The 19,117-nt window shown below is 57.8% G+C and overlaps 1 protein-coding gene across 3 annotated transcripts in view; it reads left to right on the top strand.

Annotated features, from left to right (window-relative positions):
* PRKCZ (protein kinase C zeta) overlaps positions 1–19,117 on the top strand; it is a 137,600-nt gene that overhangs the window by 18,363 nt on the left and 100,120 nt on the right. The window contains exon 1 of one of the 3 annotated variants that reach the window (XM_057299948.2): positions 5,139–5,326. The exons of 1 other annotated variant lie outside the window; for it this stretch is intronic. Coding sequence is in view for 1 of the 2 variants with exons in the window: in XM_034953426.4 (XP_034809317.1) it covers positions 5,651–5,672 (22 nt within the window). In the remaining variant the exon portion in view is untranslated. Of the gene's footprint in view, positions 1–5,138; positions 5,327–5,466; positions 5,673–19,117 lie in introns of those variants that run through there. One more of the 3 variants, XM_034953426.4, reaches the window with a different exon arrangement.

Below are 19,117 nucleotides of genomic sequence, written 5' to 3'. Positions count from 1 at the left end.
GCTGGTCATTGGGACCATGTGCTGGGCCGGCGCCTGGCAGGACAGACGGCAGGTGGCTCTTCTGTAGGTTCTTCTGGCTGGGACAGGCCCAGCCGGTGCTCAGCGGAACTGAGACTGACGCCCCTTTCGGACCCCTCTAAGCAGGGAGGCCTGGGTGGGCAGCCTCCCCTCAGAGTTGGAGAAACGTGGCCCAGTTCCCGCCAGTCACCACCCTGCCGGCCGCCACGGGGACACGTGGCCGGTTCCCGCTGGTCACCACCCCGCCGGCCGCCACGGGGACACGTGGCCTGGTTCCCGCTGGTCACCACCCCGCCGGCCGCCACGGGGACACGTGGCCTGGTTCCTGCTGGTCACCACCCCGCCGGCCGCCACGGGGACACGTGGCCTGGTTCCTGCTGGTCACCACCCCGCCGGCCACATCTTGAACGGCGTCCGTTCTGCAGTCGCTTGTCCTTAGTGTTCCAGCAACACCCCAACCAGTGCGACCCCCGGAACCTCTGTCAGCCCCGCCCGGGAGAGCCCTCCCCTGCATCCGTGCTGTGCTCGTTGAAACTGAGATCCTCTAGCCTTTGGCCTCTCTGGACCCAGCCCCAGCTGCAGGCCCCAGCCATGGTGGTCCCTTTGGGAGGCGTGGTCCAGGAGGTGATGGGCAGCTGGAGAACCCCCGTGGGTGGAGGCTGCTGTACCTGGCAGGGAGGGTCCTGGGCAAGGGGGCATGGAGTGGAAAGGGAGTGGGTGTCCAGAAAGTTCCTGGGGCTCCACCAACCAGAACGTTGCCATTACCTTGAGCAAACGACCTGTTTAGTGGTGCCTTTTCTTTACCTGTAAAACGGGGTGACTGTAAATAAAATCGTGTGTAAAAGTGCTTAGGACCAGACCCCCATTGGAGCGAGTGTTGATACCTGTCTCAAAGGACAGTAGGTGGACATGGCAGGGAGGGAGATGTCAAGACGACAGCCAGGGCCCTTTCTGCCACTTCCCCTGGTGGGTGGTGGGCGGTCCCCTGAACCCTGGCAGTAAGCGAGGGACCTCCCGACACCCTGGCTCCTCCGTGTTGGCTCCAGGGGCTTCCTGTTTCTAGATGGCCGGGCCCATCATGTGGAGGGAGGGGTGGATGCTATAGGCAGCAGTCCCAGTCTTCCTTTGGGTGGGGTTATTTCTGCTGCTGCTGCAGTCCAGAGGCTCTGGGGCTCCTCGGTGGGTAGCCTCAGGCCTGGGCAGCGTCCATGGGACAGGGTGGTCCCCAGTCAGGCCCCACTGGCCTCCCTGTGGTGTTTGGTGAAGACTCAGGGTGCCCGCCCTGTGGAGGAGGTGCTGGGGGTAGCCTGGCTTTGCACCCAGACCCTGCTGAGGGCAGCGCTGGATGGTCAGCTGGACCAGGCCTCCGAGGTCCTTAGAGTCCATGGAGGAAATACAAAGTCCGCTGGGCTGGGCAGCCGCAGACCCCACTTAGCAGCTGGTGGTGTCCTCGGGGTCCTCAGAGCCAGTGCTGGCTGCCCTGTGCATTTCATGTTGTTGGTTCCTGCCTGTCCACAGCACAGATGGCATCCCTGGGCAGCGGGACCCTGCTCCAGCCTGCACCCTGGGGAAAGGTGTCCTACATTCCACATTCTGCCTGTAGCAGGCAGCCCCACCCCACTGTAGCCCATCTTGTCACTTAGGGTGGTCCCGGTAGTGGGTTCTGCAGCCTGGAACGCTTGGGTCAGGCCCCAGGCAGCTGGGACCCTCCCGAGCCTCACCCCTTGGGTCTGGTGGGGCCCCTGGGGTTTGGCCGGGAGGACACCGTGACTACTGCCTTTGCCTCTGGGTATATTCCTTGCTCAGCCCCTGAACCCAGCTCCAAGGCCATTTCTACTTGGCAAGCAGGAGGTTTTCATGGCCAGGGATGTTAATAGCAGGTCTCTGGATGCAAGGGTGGCAAAGTCGACTTGGCCTGTGTAGGGGAAGTGGAGGAACCTGGGCTCTCCCGGGCCGGTGGTCCTGGGGCAGATAGCAGGGGAAGGGGCTGCAGCCATGTGGGTGGAGCCATGGGGGGCGTGGAGGGGCCCTTCCTGACCCCACAGTGGGGGCCAGGGTGGGGCTGGCGGGGGACAGTCCTTAGCTGCAGGGGCTGGGGTGGGGCTGGCGGGGGACAGTCCTCGGCTGCAGGGGCCGGGGTGGGCCAGGAAGGGGAAGGGGCTCTTGAGGCTCTGGGGCCTTCTGGCTGTAGTGTCTCACTTGGGGCAATGGCGGGATCCCCAGATCCATCCCCTGGCCCGTCTGCCTCCCGCCCTCATAGCCCTGTAGCCTGGGGCAGAGAGGGGTCCTTGGCCGGGACACCATCCCCACAGGGACGTGGAGGGTGCTGGGCCCGGGGCTACCATGGAGTTGCCTGCTGGGAGCAGCCAGTACACCTGGGTGTGTGACCTGGGCATGTGACCTGGGTGTTTGACCTGGGCGTGTGACCTGGGCGTGTGACCTGGGCATGCAACCTGGGCAATGTGGGGGCCGATTGCTCAGGGGGGCGCCTGCACTGCCAGGTTCAAACCCCACCGGCAGGGAGCCTGCGCTGTGACTTCAGGCATGTGGGTGGGGCTCCCCGTGCCTCAGTTTCCTCCTCTGTAAAAGGGGGCTTTGTGAGGCTCGACAGGGTTTAGAGGAGCTCCTGGAACATAGTAAGTGCTTAGCGAGGCCGTCTTGCCACCTCTCCCACCCAGGGAGGGTCAAGTGGGAAGAGAGCGGCCCCACCGAGTGTGTTCCAGGCCCCGGCGGCGACTGAGAGGAGGCGGCCAAGCCTAGTGGGGCTGCGTGACCGCCTGTGGAACAGTGGGGACGCTGCTGGTGTCCTCCAGGCCTAGGTGGGCGGGTTACCACGGAAGCCTATCAACGGATGCCTGTGATTCCCTGGTATTTATAGGTATGTCTATTGTTTTATTAAAAAATCCAGTTTCATTCAGCTTTGTCTCAAATTATTTGCAACAAACTGGAAAAGCTAGTTTTCCCCCTAAAATAGGCGTCTAATAAAATTGGCAATTTGCCTGCTGAGCCTGAATGTCCTAGAGTTCTGCAAAGCTGGATATTTTGGGATGGATTAGAAGAGAGGAGTTGGCTGAAGGACAGTGGTGGTGCTGCTGAGCCGGCCGTCTGTGTGAAGTTTACACTGGACCAGGATAAACGCGTATTTCCTGTGGGAGCTCAGCGTGGCCGTGGTATTCGGTGGTCTTATGATTTTATAGGCCTAGCCAGGGGTCTGCGAGCTGCTTCTGTCCAGGGCCAGGTAGTTGAAGCCTGGGGTTCTGAGCAGGCGTGGGCAGCACCCAAGGAGGTGCATGGCCGTGTCCCAGTGAAACTTTATGCACGCTGAAATCTGAATTTCATAGACTCTTCCGGTGTTTCAAAATATTATCCTTTTCATTTTATTCAGCCAATTAAAAGCGTAGAAATCCTAGCTTGCTGATTTGGAGCACTAGGCAGTGTAGGTTGCCAGCCCTCGTTCCCCGTAGATTTGGGAAGTCGAGTGAAACGCACGTGTTAGGTTTATGTGTTTCACATTTTACGGAATGCCCCTCACGCAGCTGGTCAGCCGCCTGACGAGGGAAGCTTGGCTCTTTGGAGAAGTGGCCGTGCCTCGTGGTGAGCTGCTGACAGAGCTGGAATTTGAACCCGGGGCTCTGGCCCGGAGTCCACTCCGTGAATGCAGATAAACACAGGTTTATGAGCTTGATGATTGAAATGGAGGTTTTATTACTGTTCAGGCAGGTGTGGGAGGCCAGCCCTCAGGAGATGATGCCGTTGAGAAGGTCGTTTATTACTCAGCTTCCGAGGGGAGACCTCCTCTTGCCTCGCGGGGCCGTGCGGGCAAGCGCCGGGTGGGTTGGAGGCAGGGGGATGTATGGGTGGGGCCTTTACTGTGGTTTCCATGGGAAAGGTGTGGGGAGCAGGCATTGGGTCGGCCAGGTGGAGTAACTTCAGCAGGCTCTGGGGTGCAGGGGCTGTCCCTGTGACCTGGGGAGGCCCCTGGGGCGATTGCGGGCCCGTGTAGGAGGTGGGCCCAGGTGAGAGTTCTGGGTTGGCGGGTTTGCATTTGAAAGGTTCGCTGTGGGACAAGTCCTTTGCTGTCTCTAGGAATCGGTTGGCCTCTCGGGGCCGTCCGTCCAGGGTCAGCAGGGCCATAGGTGCTGGAGCATCGAGGGCACAGCACGTATGAATGCAGGGAGCGTGTGGTGTGACTGGTCAGAGCCAGAGGTCTGCAGGACACTCCCCTCTGTCCCTCTGCACCCCCAGTGCGAAGCGGCCCATGTAGGCTCAGCACGAGTGCCGAGTGCGTTTGGGGAAGTGGGCAGAATTCCCAGCTGAGCACCCCGCGACCCCCCATGTTTTTTATGATTGGAGGAAAATGCCAGGTCTCACTTGCCAGTGATGACCAGGTCCCAGGGTTTGTCAGGGTACCAGGGTGGGGGTTGGAGGGTCAGGCCACCCAGCGGCGGTGGCGGCTCTGGGTCTCCCTAGGAGCCCGGGCTGGCCACAGCCAGGCACAGCACAGCACGTGAGGTCTGGTCTTGGGAATGCGGGTGTCTCCTGCCTTAGGCTGGGGGTGTGCGTTTCCAGGCCAGCCGGGACAGTTTTCAGCCTGGGGAAGCTTGGCCTTTCCTGTTCCTGCCCCCCAGTGCCCACCGTCCCCACACACACTGGTGGGGTTTGTGGGGTGGACACAACCACATCGCAAGGCCCCTATGCCTCCTCTCCTCTCCCTCCGTTCCTGGGCTGCGGGACAGTGCTCGGGGCCCTTGGCCATTGGTGTCGAGCCCATTCACAGCCTCTGGACACAGGTCAGAGGTCACTCGCCACGGCCACAGCTGCGCTGTCCCCCACTCCCAGCCTGGCAGGCCAACCTGCAGGACCCCGGGCTTAGCTGGGTTCTGTTCCGATGTCGCATTTTCAAGGTCCGCTGAGTCCGAGCCCTGCCTGGGTCTGGCTGCTGCCTGCCCGCTCTCTGGACTGTGCTGATGCGGAGATGCTTGTTTTCCTGTGACGTCAGCGTCAGCTCCTGCACATCCATGCCGTGTTTTAGTTTGTGCCTCAGCTGCTGGCTACAGCTTCCCGGGGGAGCCGGGTACCACCCGGGCCTGGAGACATGAGGAGGCAGGGATGTGAGGGGCGGGGGACAGGACAGCCGGCCTTCCGTTAAATATCTGCTCCTCGCGCTCGAGCCTCCCTGCCTATTGTCGGGGCCGGAGGCGAGCCGACGCAGCATCAGCTCGTCAACGGGAAGGAAGATGCCTCCCTGCACGCCCGCCGCGCACAGAGCATAAAGAATCTGCGCTGAGGAGGCAGGAGAAGAAAGCCGGTGAGTCGGGGGCATCTCCCCCGTGGATTTTCCGCGCCCCCGGGGCCGGGCCAGCCGTGCTGCAGGCCCTGTGCGTGCGGAGGACGGTGCCCGAGTCAGCATTTTGGGTCTGAGTCCCGGCGTTGCCACCGCCTGTGCGCTGCACAGATGCTCCGGGCGGCAACACGGCTGGTGCCACGGCCCGGGGAAGGCGCACGGCTGCAGCAGCTCCCAGCAATGTCAGGGGAAACGCAGTGAGAGGCTGTTGTTTTGCGGGTGACAGATTTTTAGAAAAATAAGGCTGTGGAGGGACCTTCTGAGCGAGGCAGGGGCTGCTGGAGGGACATGCTCACCCCGAGGACGGATGGTGTGTGGCCCAGGCCTGGTGGATGCGTGGCGGCGGCTGTGGAGGGCTGGGGGCCGGGGGGCTTGGGGAAATCATCTTGGGCTCGTCTGCCTGCCTGGCCCCAGGGAGTTGCTGGCTGTTGGGAGTTTCACTGTGGCCGATGCTTTTTGGTTGTGGGTCTGTGGGTCTGTCGGGGCCAGGACGGATGGCCACTTCCTCTCCATTCTGCATTGCTGCAGGTGGGCAGATTGATGAGACCACGGGTGAAGTCTGGAGACCCCAGGTGCCAGGGCTGGTGGTGGTAACAGCCAGCACCTGTTCCAGGCCTGCGGTCTTTCCGTCTCGAGCCTGGCCTCCTGCCTGTCTGAGCCCCCGTTTTGCATTGACAGTGTTGGGTTGGAGTCTGGGTGGCACGGCCAGGGTTAATGTGCACGGCTCACTCCATCGGGGTCCTCGGATGGTGGCGAGGAGCGGGGCTGCGGCGTCCTGTTTGCTATTCTGAAATGGTTGGAGGTAGACTCGGAGGGGTCTGGGGGCTGCATGGTGTTTGGCAGGGATGTGGGAATGTGGGTGCTTTTCTGACGACCATTTTGCAAGGTGTTTTTTTTAAAAAAAAAACAACAAAAGACCAAAACAACAACCAGCCTCCCCAGTCAGGCTTGTGGGGAGCCGTGGGCCTGGGGAGACTGGGCTGCTGAAGGGGGGGACTGGGCTGCTGGGGGAGGCGGCTTTCCCTCTTGGGGGGTGCTGGCTGCTGGGGAGGCTGGCAGCGCACCCCTCCCCCAGGTGCGAAGGGACCTCAGCAGACGCAGGGCTGCTCCGCACAGCCAGCTTGGGCCTCAGGGGTCCTTGAGTGATGAAGATTCTGTGTTGATGGGGTGAGTGGGAGAGAGACAGAGCTGGGCTGGTTTTCACACGTGCGCCTGCCTGCGAGGAGAAACGTGCTGTGTCATAGTTTCCTCGGTGCCTGGGACGGCTTGGCCTCTGCTTTCGTGTGAGCCCACGCTGGCCATGCACAGCTGGCACGATCCCTCGCGGTGTGAATACACTGCTGGGGTGGGAGCGCCGTGGCCAGGGTCAGGATTCGAGCGGTTACTGGCTTTTGGTCTGATGGCCCTCGGTGGGTGAGTCAGAGCTGGGATGGGGACAGATTGGAGGGGCCACCGGCTGCCCCCCAGAAGCTGTTTCATGTTGATGCTGCCGGGGCCAGCTGTGGTACCTGTGTCTGTGTCTCGGCCAGATCGGCACACATCTTCCACGTTCCTGTCCCAGCTGCATCAGCCATCAGTGGGGGCCCTTCTCCGACCGTCTTCCTAGACTTCAGAGCCACTGGTGGTTATGTAAGGAGTTGTGTGTTCCTCTGCCCAACTCCGAGCTTGGTCCCACCTCCCAGACTCACCTCCGGGCTCCGGCCTCTGCTGCGATGTTTCCGAGGCTCCCAGTTAATCAGATCCGTCAGCCCAGTGTCCACAGGGTGCCTGAGAGCCCGGCCCATCCACACTGGGTGCCCCAGACCTTCCACGGGTTCTGGTGGGGACCTGCCAGGGCTGTCAATGGCCCCAGTGGAGAGGCCCACTGAGCATCCTGAGAAGTTCCCGTGCTTGTGACCTGCTCTCGTGTGTGTAGCAGCGGGGGCTGCATCTCATCTGCCACACGTTTCTGATCGCCGAGGACTCAGCCGGGCACATGGGGGTTGAACTGTTGGGGGGCGGGAGGACCATCCATGGGGTCAGGTACCAGCCTCTGCTGAGGATCCCAAAATGTGGGGTAGCCATCCTTTCCTGTGCTGGCGTGGAGCTTTTCCCAGGAGCTGGGCAGGGAGCTGTCACAGGGCCAGGCCCCTGAATGGGCTGTTTGGGGCCGGGGCTGAGGGAGTACCCAGTGCCATCGAGGGGAAGCCTGTGGGAAAGTGTGATGACATCTGAAAAACCAGGAGCAGACCCCTTGCTGTGCTGGTCGTGGTGCTCGAGTGTGGGCTCGGCAGGTCTGGTCTCCTGGCGCCCACTCACTCCCTGGCCATCTCCCCACCTCCCTCACATGGCAGGGGGAAGTGGAACGTGCGGCCACCGCTCCCACCGTCCCTCACAGCACAGGTTGGACAGGCACCCTGAGGCATCCCCATCTCCCAGCCCCTGGGGTTGGCATGATGCTGGGCCTCCAGAAATGTTTGTCATTTTATGCAAAGGGCAGAAAAAGCTTTGTTCAGGCCAGGCACAGTGGCTCACGCCTGTATTACCAGCACTTTGGGAGAGGTGGGGGATCACCTGAGGTCAGGAGTTCAAGACCAGCCTGGCCAACATGGAGAAACCCCGGCTCTACTAAAAATACAAAAATTAGCTGGGCGTGGTGGTGCGCGCCTGTAATCCCAGCCATTCAGGGGGCTGAGGCAGGAGAATCGCTTGAATCCGGGAGGCAGAGGTCACAGTGAGTCAAGATTGCGCCACTGCACTCCAGCCTGGGCAACAGAGTGAGACTCCATCTCGAAAAAAAAAAAAAGGAAAAGCTTTATTCAAAAGAAGCCACCTGAACCAGTCGGTCATCCAGTGTTCAGCTTGTTTTTGGTCATAAAGTGGTGGCAGTTGTCACTCATACAGGAGACGCTGTGGCAGAGCCCCTCCACGCATCGGGGCCCGGCAGCTCATTTCTAGGATTCTCCTGAACACGCGAAGGAGGGCACCCACCATGCTCAGGACTGGCTGCTTCTCTGTGAGGCCTCCAGGCAGAACCAGTGATTCCACCATCGCGGGGCAGCCTTGGTGGGCCCACAGGTCTGTTGTTCCCCCTGAGAGAGGATCAGAGTCAGAAGAGGCGAGACACCAAGTTGACATGAACAGATCCCTGCTGCCGGTTGTTCTGGCAGTGCCATGAGCACGTCTGACGGGTGTGAGGGTGCGGGGGCTTCATTTCATCCACGCTCACGTATCGGGCACGCAGGAGAGTTAACACGCGCTCTGGTGGGTGGAAGGGGCCCTGACTTGATGTTATTTTGAAATAGGGGGTTTGAGTGTGTCTGGTCTTTCTGAAGTTTTCTTTTTTAACGTCTCTTCTGTGGGAAGTTTGAAAAGATTCAACCAACTGCAAGACGGAGCCGCCCTGTGTCTGTTGGGGCTGTGGGGACCCAGGTGCACTGGCGGCTCAGCCGCATCGTGGGCCCAGATTGCTTCTTCTGTTTGTTCCTCAGCAAACCTCGATTGTTGAAAGAATCCCGTGAGGCTGTGTCAAGTGTAGACAGGCCAGGCCTGGTGTCTTGTCCTGGTCAGGAAATTGTGTTGTTGCCCTTGTTAAATGGTTGTGTATAAAGTTTGCATTGTACATTATATTTAAATTTTTGAGTTTTCCATATTTTCTGTTGTAAGGTGTTGATAGTTCTGTGGGACTCACAAAGAGAGAACAGGTGTCCCTGGTCCTCCCTGCTGCCCCAGCTCCACTCCCTGGAGGGGATCACAGCAGTTTCTTTTTGACATTTATTTCCAGATTTCTAAATGACACATTTCTGCTGCTATTTCTAGACGTTTCCATTTAGGATGTTACTTCCCTACTTTCTCTGGGACACATCAGCTCATCTCTTCCTTCCTTGTTCCGTCCTCCTGATGGAGTTATGTCACTGTTTATTGCTTTTAATCATTGAGTGTTTACCTAATTGCGGGTGACGTGAATATGCATGAGCTACCATGATTGCATTCCCTTGTTGGCACAACTTTTGGGTTTCCTTGGAGTTAATACATCGTGATTGTTTAAATCAGTTTCCTAGATGTCTTGTCTCAAATTTACTCCAGTTTCCTCTTCCCAGAAGAGGGGCAGCTCCCACCGATGCCTTCCTCACCTCTCTCCTGGTGCACCTGGCCCCCCACACAACATGCCGTGGGGCTTCCCTGTGCCCTGAGCTGGGAACAGTCCCCTCCTCTCTCTTCTGCCTACAGTCTTGATCTCTGGCTCCCTCTCTTCCTCTTTCTTGGCTTAATGTCCGGTTAAGACCCTCCAGCAGCTGTCTGAGAAAGACGGCGTGGGAGGCCAGTTTGGGGGATCTAGTTGGAAAATGCTTTTCCTCCAGCCACACACTTAAGGATAGTTTAGCTAGGTATGAAATTCTGTATTGGAAAGAATTTTCCCTTTGCATTTCGAAGGGATTGCTCCACTGTCTTCTGGCTTCTTGTGTGACCGAGAAGTCAGGTGCCATTTTGATTTTGTGTGTTTTTCTCCTGAAAGTCTTGTAGAATCTTTTGTCTTCAGGGTTCTCAAGTTTCATGATAATGTTCCTTGTCGTGGGAACTTCTTTGTCTCTTGTGCTGGGAACTCGTGCTGTGGAACCTTGCGACATTTGGATGTGAGGAGCTTTACACCCAGTTATTTATCACATGGCCGACTCCCCGTCTCTGACTCTCTTTTAGAGTTAACACTGATTATTTGTTGGCCCTCCCAGGCTGGTCCTTTAATTTTCTTCTCTATTTTCCATTTCTTTTGTTTATGTTGTATGCTAGGAGACATCTTCAGGTTTCTCTGTCCAAACCATCTGTTAAGTTTGTTAGTTTGTTGCCTTGTTCCCGTTCTTGTCTTTCATTCTTTTTTCTCTGAAGGTGCCTTTTTTTTTTTTTTTTTGAGACAGAGTCTTGCTCTGTCGCCCAGGCTGGAGTGCAGTGGCATGGTGATTTCGGCTCACTGCAACCTCCACCTCCCAGGTTCAGGCCATTCTCCTGCCTCAGCCTCCTGAGTAGCTGGGACTACAGGTGCCCGCCACCACGCCCGGCTAATTTTTTGTAGTTTTAGTAGAGACGAGGTTTCACCATGTTAGCCAGGATGGTCTCGATCTTCTGACCTTGTGATCCGCCTGCCTCGGCCTCCCAAAGTGCTAGGATTACAGGCATCAGCCACCGCGCCTGGCCTGAAGGTGCCTTTTTAAGGCAGAGTGCCCTGCCCTTGTGTCAAAGGCATATCGCACTTTTTCTCTGGGGTTATTCGTCCCGGCTGAGAGGCACCGCAGTATCATGTGGTGATTGAGCAGCACCCAGCACATTCGTGGCTGCGAGGCTTCCCGTGTGTGAACTCATTTAATCTTCTCAGTTCCTTGTGGGCACCATTGTTTTCTTTGTTCTGGGGAAAGATTAGCACTGAGGCACAGACAGGTCAAGAAATTTCCCAGAATCACACAGTTTGAGCTGGGACTCAAACCCCAAGGGCTGGGCTTAAGCCCATGCTATTTGCCGCGTGCCCCACGGCCTGAAGCTGTGTGGTCAGGCCCCAGCTCTGCTACCCACCAGCCACGTGACCTCGGCCACAACACTGTCCACCGTGTCCCAGACCCTCATAAGTGGGCGTGATGGTAAAAGGCTTGGCTCCCAAGGCTATCATGGGATTAGTCAGTAACTAAGCCACAGCGCTGGCCCCACAGCTGCTGCTGATGGCGGCACACGGTGGGAGGATGCGTGCTGGCAGCGGTTGGTGATGTCTCCTTTGGTGTTTTCTTCGGCCTCGTACTCAGCTGTTTTCACCGAGAGTCCCTTTTTGTGTTTATCCTGGCCTTTGCAGCTTCCTGGGCCCCTGGCGACCCTCATTTGTCTGCCCACGTTGACTCGTGGGGCACCACAGAGCTGGTGGTGGCGGAAGTCCCCAGGGGAGTGTCCTGCCTGGGAGGGCCGGGCGTCTCACCCCTAGTAAGGAGTCTGCTGCCCCTGCAAGCCCTCTCGTTCCCTGGCTGCTTTGGGTGAGGAAGAGGGTCTGGGGGTTGACTCCTCACTGACTGGGACCCTGCACAGCAGGTGCCCCACTTTCCTGCTACCTGGAGCCTCTGACTTGGGGCCCTTCTTTGGGGCTTGGCCCAGTGCAGTCTCCTGGTGGCCACGGGGCCCTCTGCCTTCCAGGTCCCAGGGCATCACTACCCGGCCTGTCCTCCTCTTTGCTGTTACGGGTTTTTTGGAGTTTTTCTTCCTTTGGTCTTGGGAGGGAGAGTCAGTCAGTGATGTGTTTGCGCTGCTGTGTCCACCTGGAAACCATCGTGATGACGCTTTCTGAAGGCTAAAGTATGCAGGAAAACCAGAGTTGGAGAAGGTCTTTAGGTAGGGGCAGTGCGCGTGGACGTGGCGGTGCACGTGGACATGGCAGGTGTGGACCAGCACGTCCCACCGCTCTGCATCCTGAGGGGCCAGAGGGTGTGGTGCAGGGTTTTAAGGAGGGCAAAGGCCCCTCTGTTTGTTTTTCCTTGATGCTGCCCCCCGTGCGACCTGGGGGCAGTTTTCAAATGCTTGACCCAGGTAGTTTGGTTCTGTCACCCCCTCGTTCAGTGGGGTGGTGGGAAGACCAGTTTTTGGAACAGTTTTGGATTTACAGAAAAATCAGGACAGGAGTAGAGCACAAGCATTCCCTCCCTGCTCCCTCCTGGTCAGCGTGATGCGTGAGTTACACTTCACCAGCCAGTCTCGGCACCTTTCCAGCTAAGGCTTTATTCCGCTTGCCTCAGTCTCCCCTCCTGCCCCCTTTCTGTCCCGGGATCCCGTCCAGGGCCCCACGTGGCACTTGGCCGTCACGTCTCCTTAGGTCCCTCTCACTGTGGCAGGTCTCTCAGACTTGCCTCATTTTCAACGACCTTCGTAGTTTTAAGGAGGGCTGGTCAGGTGTTTTGTGGGACAGCCCTTCGCTGGGGTTTGCCTCATGTTTTTCTCATAAGGACTGGGGCCTTGGGTTTTGGGAGGAGGTGAAGCCTCCTTATATCGCTGGGTCCGGGTCCACACCCTCCACGCAGCCTGTCCGTGCTGGCCTTGCGTGTCACCTGGCCGCGGTGTGTTTGTCGGCTCACACCTGCCCGTGCCTCTTCCCCCGTGCTGTCCTGTCTCTGCGGAGTGAGGCGTGCGTGGCCCACACCTAAGAGGTGAGGAGCTACATACGTGATGTCAAGTTTTGCACGGGACTTGTACGTCTGTTCTCCCATTGGTTATTTAATCATTCCTTTCTGTTCATGTGGACTCGCAGGTGTCAATTTCATACTTGGGTTAGAATCGGATATCGTGTCGCTTACTTATTGCTCAGATTGTTCCAGCTTTGGGCACTGGGGCCCCTGCAGGCTGGCTGTTGGGGCAGCGATGAGGCCAGACACTGGGCGGGTGGGGGGTGGGTGCTGACGGGTCTCTGGCAGGAGGGGGCAGGCTGCAGGGAGCAGGGGGAAGCAGGTCCCAGGCCCAGAGGTGGGTCTCGGGCGAGTCTGGGCTGTGGGCATGGACCCCCAGAAGGGGCCTGTGTGGCCAGGACGTCCCATGGCTGCAGACCCCGGTGTGGGGTGTGGGCCCTGGGAGGCGATTGGTACTGCAGCCGGAGCTCCAGCATCATGCCAAGGTGGTGCTGGGTCGAGGCGGGGAGGGGAGAAGTCACCACACTGTGCCCGGACTTGGTGGCGTGGTGATGTCGGGGCTGCGGTTGGGGGACTGACCCCGCATACTCTTCTCCCAGCTGAGTTGGCAGTGCTGCAGGGTCAGCAGCCCAGGCTCTGCATGGGGCTCGTGTGGGACTCGGCAGGTCCCACAGGTCCCTGCATCACCTGGCACCAAGCTCAGGCACGCCCCCCACACCCCACCACTGCCGCCCCGCCCCCCAGCATCCCCTTCCTGCTGCCCTCTGTGCTTCACTGACTTCCTCAGTTGGTTTGATGAGAGGTGACAAAGGCAGAAATGGGCAGAGAGCGGCACCATCGCCGGCCCCTCTTGCTCATTTGTCCCCTGCTGGGTGGGCAGTCCTCTTTTTTTGGAAATGTGTTCAGTTCTCTTGCATTGCATAATTTGTTCATATTAAAGCAGGCTTGATCCGGGCTGCCGTGGTTCCGATCGACTCCGAATAGGACACCACACAGTCGTGCCAAGAAGGCGCCTAAGTGTCTTTCCACACGGCCATCCGAGGGCGGACGTGGTCAGGGGTGCTGGACGCGTCAGACGGGTTCTTTGCAGCCCTTGGCAGCGTCGCCCGCTTTGTCCCGCCTGTTGTGTGCGCCTTTTCCCTGCTCCAGGGCTGTGTATTTGGCAAGAGGGAGGCTCTGTGGCACGATCACACGTGCAGGAGCTGGGGGCTGCCAGAGCGGCTGTTCAAGATGGACTTGGCAAATCACCTCTTTCAAGTTGCCGGCTACCCGGCTGCCGTAGACAGAGTGAAGTCTGGTAGTTTGTATTTATTTATTTATCTTGGCCAGCAGAGAGAATTGAGTTTGCATGGAGACTGTAATTTCATTCTGTGAGTGTAAGATCGCGTCCGCGTTCCTAGCAACCGGTTTTGTGATGTGGGCAGTGCCGTGCTGGTAAATGCTCTGTGAGGAAGGAACGATGGTGGGATTTGTCACTCAGTCGATTTCCCTGGTGTGAATGCTCCCACCACGGCCGATTTCAGGCTGCCGAAGTGGAGGGGTTCACTGAAGGTGGAGTTGGGCAAGGGCATACACGGTCGGCTTCTGAGAGTTGGTCCCCCCGCCCAACCCTCCCCTGGAGATGGGATGTCAGGGAGACCTGGTTCCATTTGTTTTTTTGCCTGAGCATCCGGGGGTGGCTTTGAGGACACCTGTCCTTCACAGGGGCACTCCGGATGTAGTAGCAGGGAGAGGGTGGAGGGGCGGCCAAGGGCGTGAGGGAGAGGGTGGAGGGGCGGTGTGAGGGTGCAAGGGAGAGGGTGGAGAGGGTGGCAGTGAGGGCGCGAGAGGGTGGAGGGGGTGGAGAGGGTGGCAGTGAGGGCGCGAGGAAGAGGGTGGAGGGGCGGCATGAGGGAGCAAGCCACCTCGGGCACAGGTGAAGGACAGGTGTCCACACCTTGGGTGCCCCCGTCCTCCCTCTCCTCATGTCCTAATAGGTCTGAACAGGAAGTTACATTTAGGGCGGCTGTACAGTGAGTTTTAAATACCTTGGTCCAAATTTTCAAACACGTATCGTTAGCGTTTCCCCTGTTGCTGGCCCCAGAGTGTTGGGTTCACTGGGTGGAGCATGCTCTGAGCCCCTGGAGGTGCAGGGATTTTATGGGAGGAGGGGTCGCTTCGAGGGGAGGTGGCTGCGTCCGTGTCTGGACGGAATTACTCACTGCCTGTCCCTCCCTGCAGCCTCTGTTCCCTCCTCACCAGTCTCTGATTCCAGCTCCGGGCTCAGCCAGTGGTCTCAGGACCCCCCCCCCACGTTCATGAAAATTATTGTGGTCCTCAAAGAGCTTTTGGGTACGCGGGCTGTAGCTGCCAGTGTGAACTGTACTGAAAATTTAGAACGAGGAATATTTATTCCTCATTAACTCTAATTAATGTATGATTAATTAGATTAATTCTAAAATAACCCATTGGCTGTTAACATTTTAATGAAAAGTGACTATTTTCCCAAACAAAATATTCGGCAAGAGAGTGGCAACATTTTTGCATCTGGTTGAGCAGAACACGGTTGAGCCATCACACCTGCCTCTGCGTTCAGGCTGCTGCAGTGTTGGGTTAAGACTGTGAGGAAATCCAGTGTGTGAGGAGGCTTGGGGTGAATTCCAGTGTGTGAGGAGGCTCGGGGTGAATTCCAGTGTGTCAGGAGGCTCGGGGTGAATCCCAGTGTGTCAGGAGGCTCGGGGTGAATCCCAGTGTGTCAGGAGGCTCGGGGTGAATCCCAGTGTGTCAGGAGGCTCGGGGTGAATCCCAGTGTGTCAGGAGGCTCGGGGTGAATCCCAGTGTGTCAGGAGGCTCGGGGTGAATCCCAGTGTGTCAGGAGGCTCGGGGTGAATCCCAGTGTGTCAGGAGGCTCGGGGTGAATCCCAGTGTGTCAGGAGGCTCGGGGTGAATTCCAGTGTGTCAGGAGGCTCGGGGTGAATTCCAGTGTGTCAGGAGGCTTGGGGCATTTTAACAGCTTTTCTTCTGGTAAACGTGGGTATTCTTCTTTGATATTTCTCTGAAACTCGGTACGTGGTCATTTCTTACATGTCAGTTGAAACGTGGAATCTGAAACTGTATTGGTGTCACTTTCCTGCAGTTACCTTAAAAATCCGCTGGTCTCTTTTGCACTTGAATAGGTTTCTTACGCGTGCGTGTGTTTTAAAAATCGTATGTTGGCCGGGCGCGGTGGCTCACGCCTGTAGTCCCAGCACTTTGGGAGACCGAAGCGGGCAGATCACTGGAGGTCAGGAGTTCGAGACCAGCCTGGCCAATGTGATGAAACCCCATCTCTACTAAAAATACAAAAATTAGCCGGGCATGCGTGGTGGCGGATGCCTGTAATTAATCCTAGCTACTCGGGAGGCTGAGGCACGAGAATCACTTGGACCTGGGAGGCGGAGGTTGCGGTGAGCCAAGATTGCACCACTGCACTCCAGCCTGGGCGAGAGAGCGAAACTCTGTCTCAAACAGCAACAACAAAAAACATCGCATATTGGCTGTTAGGAAATATTGCTCCACTGGGTTCTGCAGGTCTTCCTAAGCGCAGTGGAAAATTCCCCCCACGCTCATGAGGGCGAGTGTGAAGAAGGCAGGTGCCGTCCGCTTCGGATTATGGTCATAGCTTGCACTCGCGGCTCCCCTGCCTGGTCTCTGGGACCCCCAGGCATCCCCAGACCTCCCTGGCCTCAGCCAGTTCCCGCCGCTTCACCATATGGCAGAACACATGCGCGGCCGGCCGGCTCACAGATGGGCGTCCCTGCGTCCGGCCCACCCGCCTGCAGTCCTGTGTGCTCACCCTGCCCTGGTCTCCGCCTGGACTGTGGATGGGGGTGAGCGGGGCATGGAGGCGTTCTGCACCCACCAGCTGTCAGTGCCAGCCACCTGCCTGCCCAGCATCGGGTCTGTGTGGCAGCACCTTGTCAGCAAGTGGAGGTCAGATGTGGGGTCAGCCGGGCGCAGTGGCTCACGCCTGTCATCCCAGCACTTCGGGAGGCCTAGCCGGGTGGATCGCCTGAGCTCAGGAGTTTTCAAGACCAGCCTGGGCAACATGGCAAAACCCCATCTCTACAAAAAAATGTAAAAATTAGCCTGGTGTAGTGGTGCACACCTGTCGTTCCAGCTCCTCGGGGAGGCTGAGGTGGGAGGATCGCCTGAGCCCAGGAGTTCGAGGCTGCAGTGAGCTGAGATTGTGCCACTTCACTCCAGCCTGGGTGACAGAGCGAGACCCTCTTAAAAAAAGAAAAAAAAAAAAGATGCAGGTCAGGCACAGAATCCAGGCAGGCTGCTCCCACCCCAACATGACCAACAAGGTGCTGTGTCCCTGCCCTCCCTGTGGCTCTGCGGGTAGGGGGCGATTCCTCTGTCAGCTGGGTGAGGAGTAGAGAGGCAGCTGAGTGGGTATTTATTTAAAGGGAAGACAAGGACGTAGACTGTATGGCTCTCTGAAACTTCAGCAACTTTTCCGAGACACGGTGTACCATCTGCCCTATCTGGCGTGGGCGTGAAGCTGGTAGCACACAGAAAGTCCCGGAGCAGGAGCTGGCCCCGAGCCAGCAGCTCTGTGCCCTGTGTTACCGGATCTTCAGAATGCGCCTCCGGCCTGTTGACCATCTTACTGCTCACCTGGGTCCGCAGCCCGCCAGATACCAGGCTTGACTTTACTCCTGGCGGGGCTGGGGCCAGAACCCAGACTGGTTGCTGCGTACGGTGCTTTTTGCCAAACCTCACATTTGTTGGTTGCGTTTTTCACAACTCTTGTCCTCTGAAGATGCCTGCTCAGAGCCCATGCAGCGCCACGCTGGAGGGGCTGAGGACGTGGGGGGCCCTGTTCTCAGAGCCCGTGAGGCACCGTGCTGGGGGTGCTGAGGATATGGGGGGCCCTGTTCTCAGAGCCCATGCAGCGCCCGTGCTGGAGGGGCTGAGGATATGGGGGGCCCGGGCCCGGCTCCCCTCTCACAGGCAGGTCTGCACTCATGGGTGGGTTTGGGAGGCCCCGGTCTTACTGTGTTGATGCAGAGAGGCACTTCTCTCTTTCTCTCGCTCCCTTCTCCTGTCTGGGTTGGCATCATCCCAGGAGTAAGAGCTGTGTCTTCTCCCCTCCCTGTTGAAAGGAATCTTGATCCTAATGTGAACTCAAGGATTTTCTAAAAACTGAGTTTATTATCATCCTTTTTTTTTTTTTTAAATTGAGACAGAGTCTTGCTCTGTCGCCCAGGCTGGAGTGCAGTGGTGCAATCTCGGCTCACTGCAACCTCTGCCTCCCAGGTTTAGGTGATTCTCCCACCTCAGCCTCCCAAGTAGCTGGGACTACAGGCTCCTGCCACCACGCCCAGCTAATTTTTGTGTTTTGATAGAGACAGGATTTCTCCATTTTGCCCAGGCTGATCTTGAACTCCTGGCCTCAAGCGATCCTCTTGCCTCAGCCTCCCTAAGTGCTGGGATTACAGGTGTGAGCCTCCAGGCTTCAGCCTCCCTAAGTGCTGGAATTACAGATGTGAGCCTCCGCACCTGGCCTGGAATCATCCATTTCTGTCATTGTTCGTCTTGAGGCTCTGGTCCTCCCAGGTTTGGCTGGCAGGGGCCTTGGCGAGCGGTTTCCCCCATGCTACCCGCTTTTCCATCAGGTTTTGTGTGTTGCTCGCATCCGGGCAGCAGGCTCTGGCATCCCCTCGGCCCTTTCTGCTCCAGGCTGGACCTGGCCGTTTCTCCACGGAACTTGGCTTCCTTCGGAGGAGGGTGGACTTCAGAAACTAACCTGCCTGCTGCTCCTGGGGACCGTGAGGCTGTGCCTGGTGGGCGGTGGGCCAGGGGCTGCATGGGGATTCGATGTGCAGTTCCCGCGGCAGCTCCCAGTGCCGCAGGCTCTTTCTCTTCTCCACTTCTGAGTGGGGTCTCCATCTGCACAGCATGGGCCTGTTCGCTCGTGTGCTCTGCCGTCGAATGTGGATGACACAGCTTCAGAGCCGCGGCATCGTCACCAGGGCAGCAGACCCAGCCAGGCCAGGGCTTCTCAGCATTCTTTTGTCCTCAGAATGCCTCCTGCCATGCCCATGCCCTTGGAGAGCAGTTTCCAGAAGTTAACTTGGATTCGTTTATTCATTTGTTGTCTTTCGTGGGGTTATGCTGTCAGTATGATGGTCAGTTGGCTTTGTTTCTGTTTGCATTTGATTTTAGTGTATTTCCCCATTCTTTTATTTATTTTTTTTGAGACAGAATCTTGCTCTGTCACCCAGGCTGGAGTGCAGTGGCGCAATCTCAGCTCACTGTAACCACTGCCTCCCGGGTTCAATTGATTATCCCACCTCAGCCTCCTGAGTAGCTGGGATTACAGGCACCCACCACCACACCCGGCTAATTTTTGTGTTTTTAGTAGAGACGGGGTGTCACCATGTTGGCCAGGCTGGTCTCGAACTCCTGACCTCAAGGGATCCACCCACCTCGGCCTCCCAAAGTGCTGAGAGATTATAGGTGTGAGCTGTTGCGCCCGGCCCCCATTCTTGTTTATTTTACTTACCTTTGGGTGGTGAGGCGCCATGGCTCACCGTGGCAACAGCTGGCAGTGCAGCCCCACCACGCAGAGAGCTGCACCAGCACCTGTGGATGGCATCCCGAG

Source organism: Pan paniscus, chromosome 1, assembly GCF_029289425.2.
Source record: "Pan paniscus chromosome 1, NHGRI_mPanPan1-v2.0_pri, whole genome shotgun sequence".
Classification (NCBI taxonomy): domain Eukaryota; kingdom Metazoa; phylum Chordata; class Mammalia; order Primates; family Hominidae; genus Pan; species Pan paniscus.
This window is presented reverse-complemented; position numbering and strand designations above follow the sequence as displayed.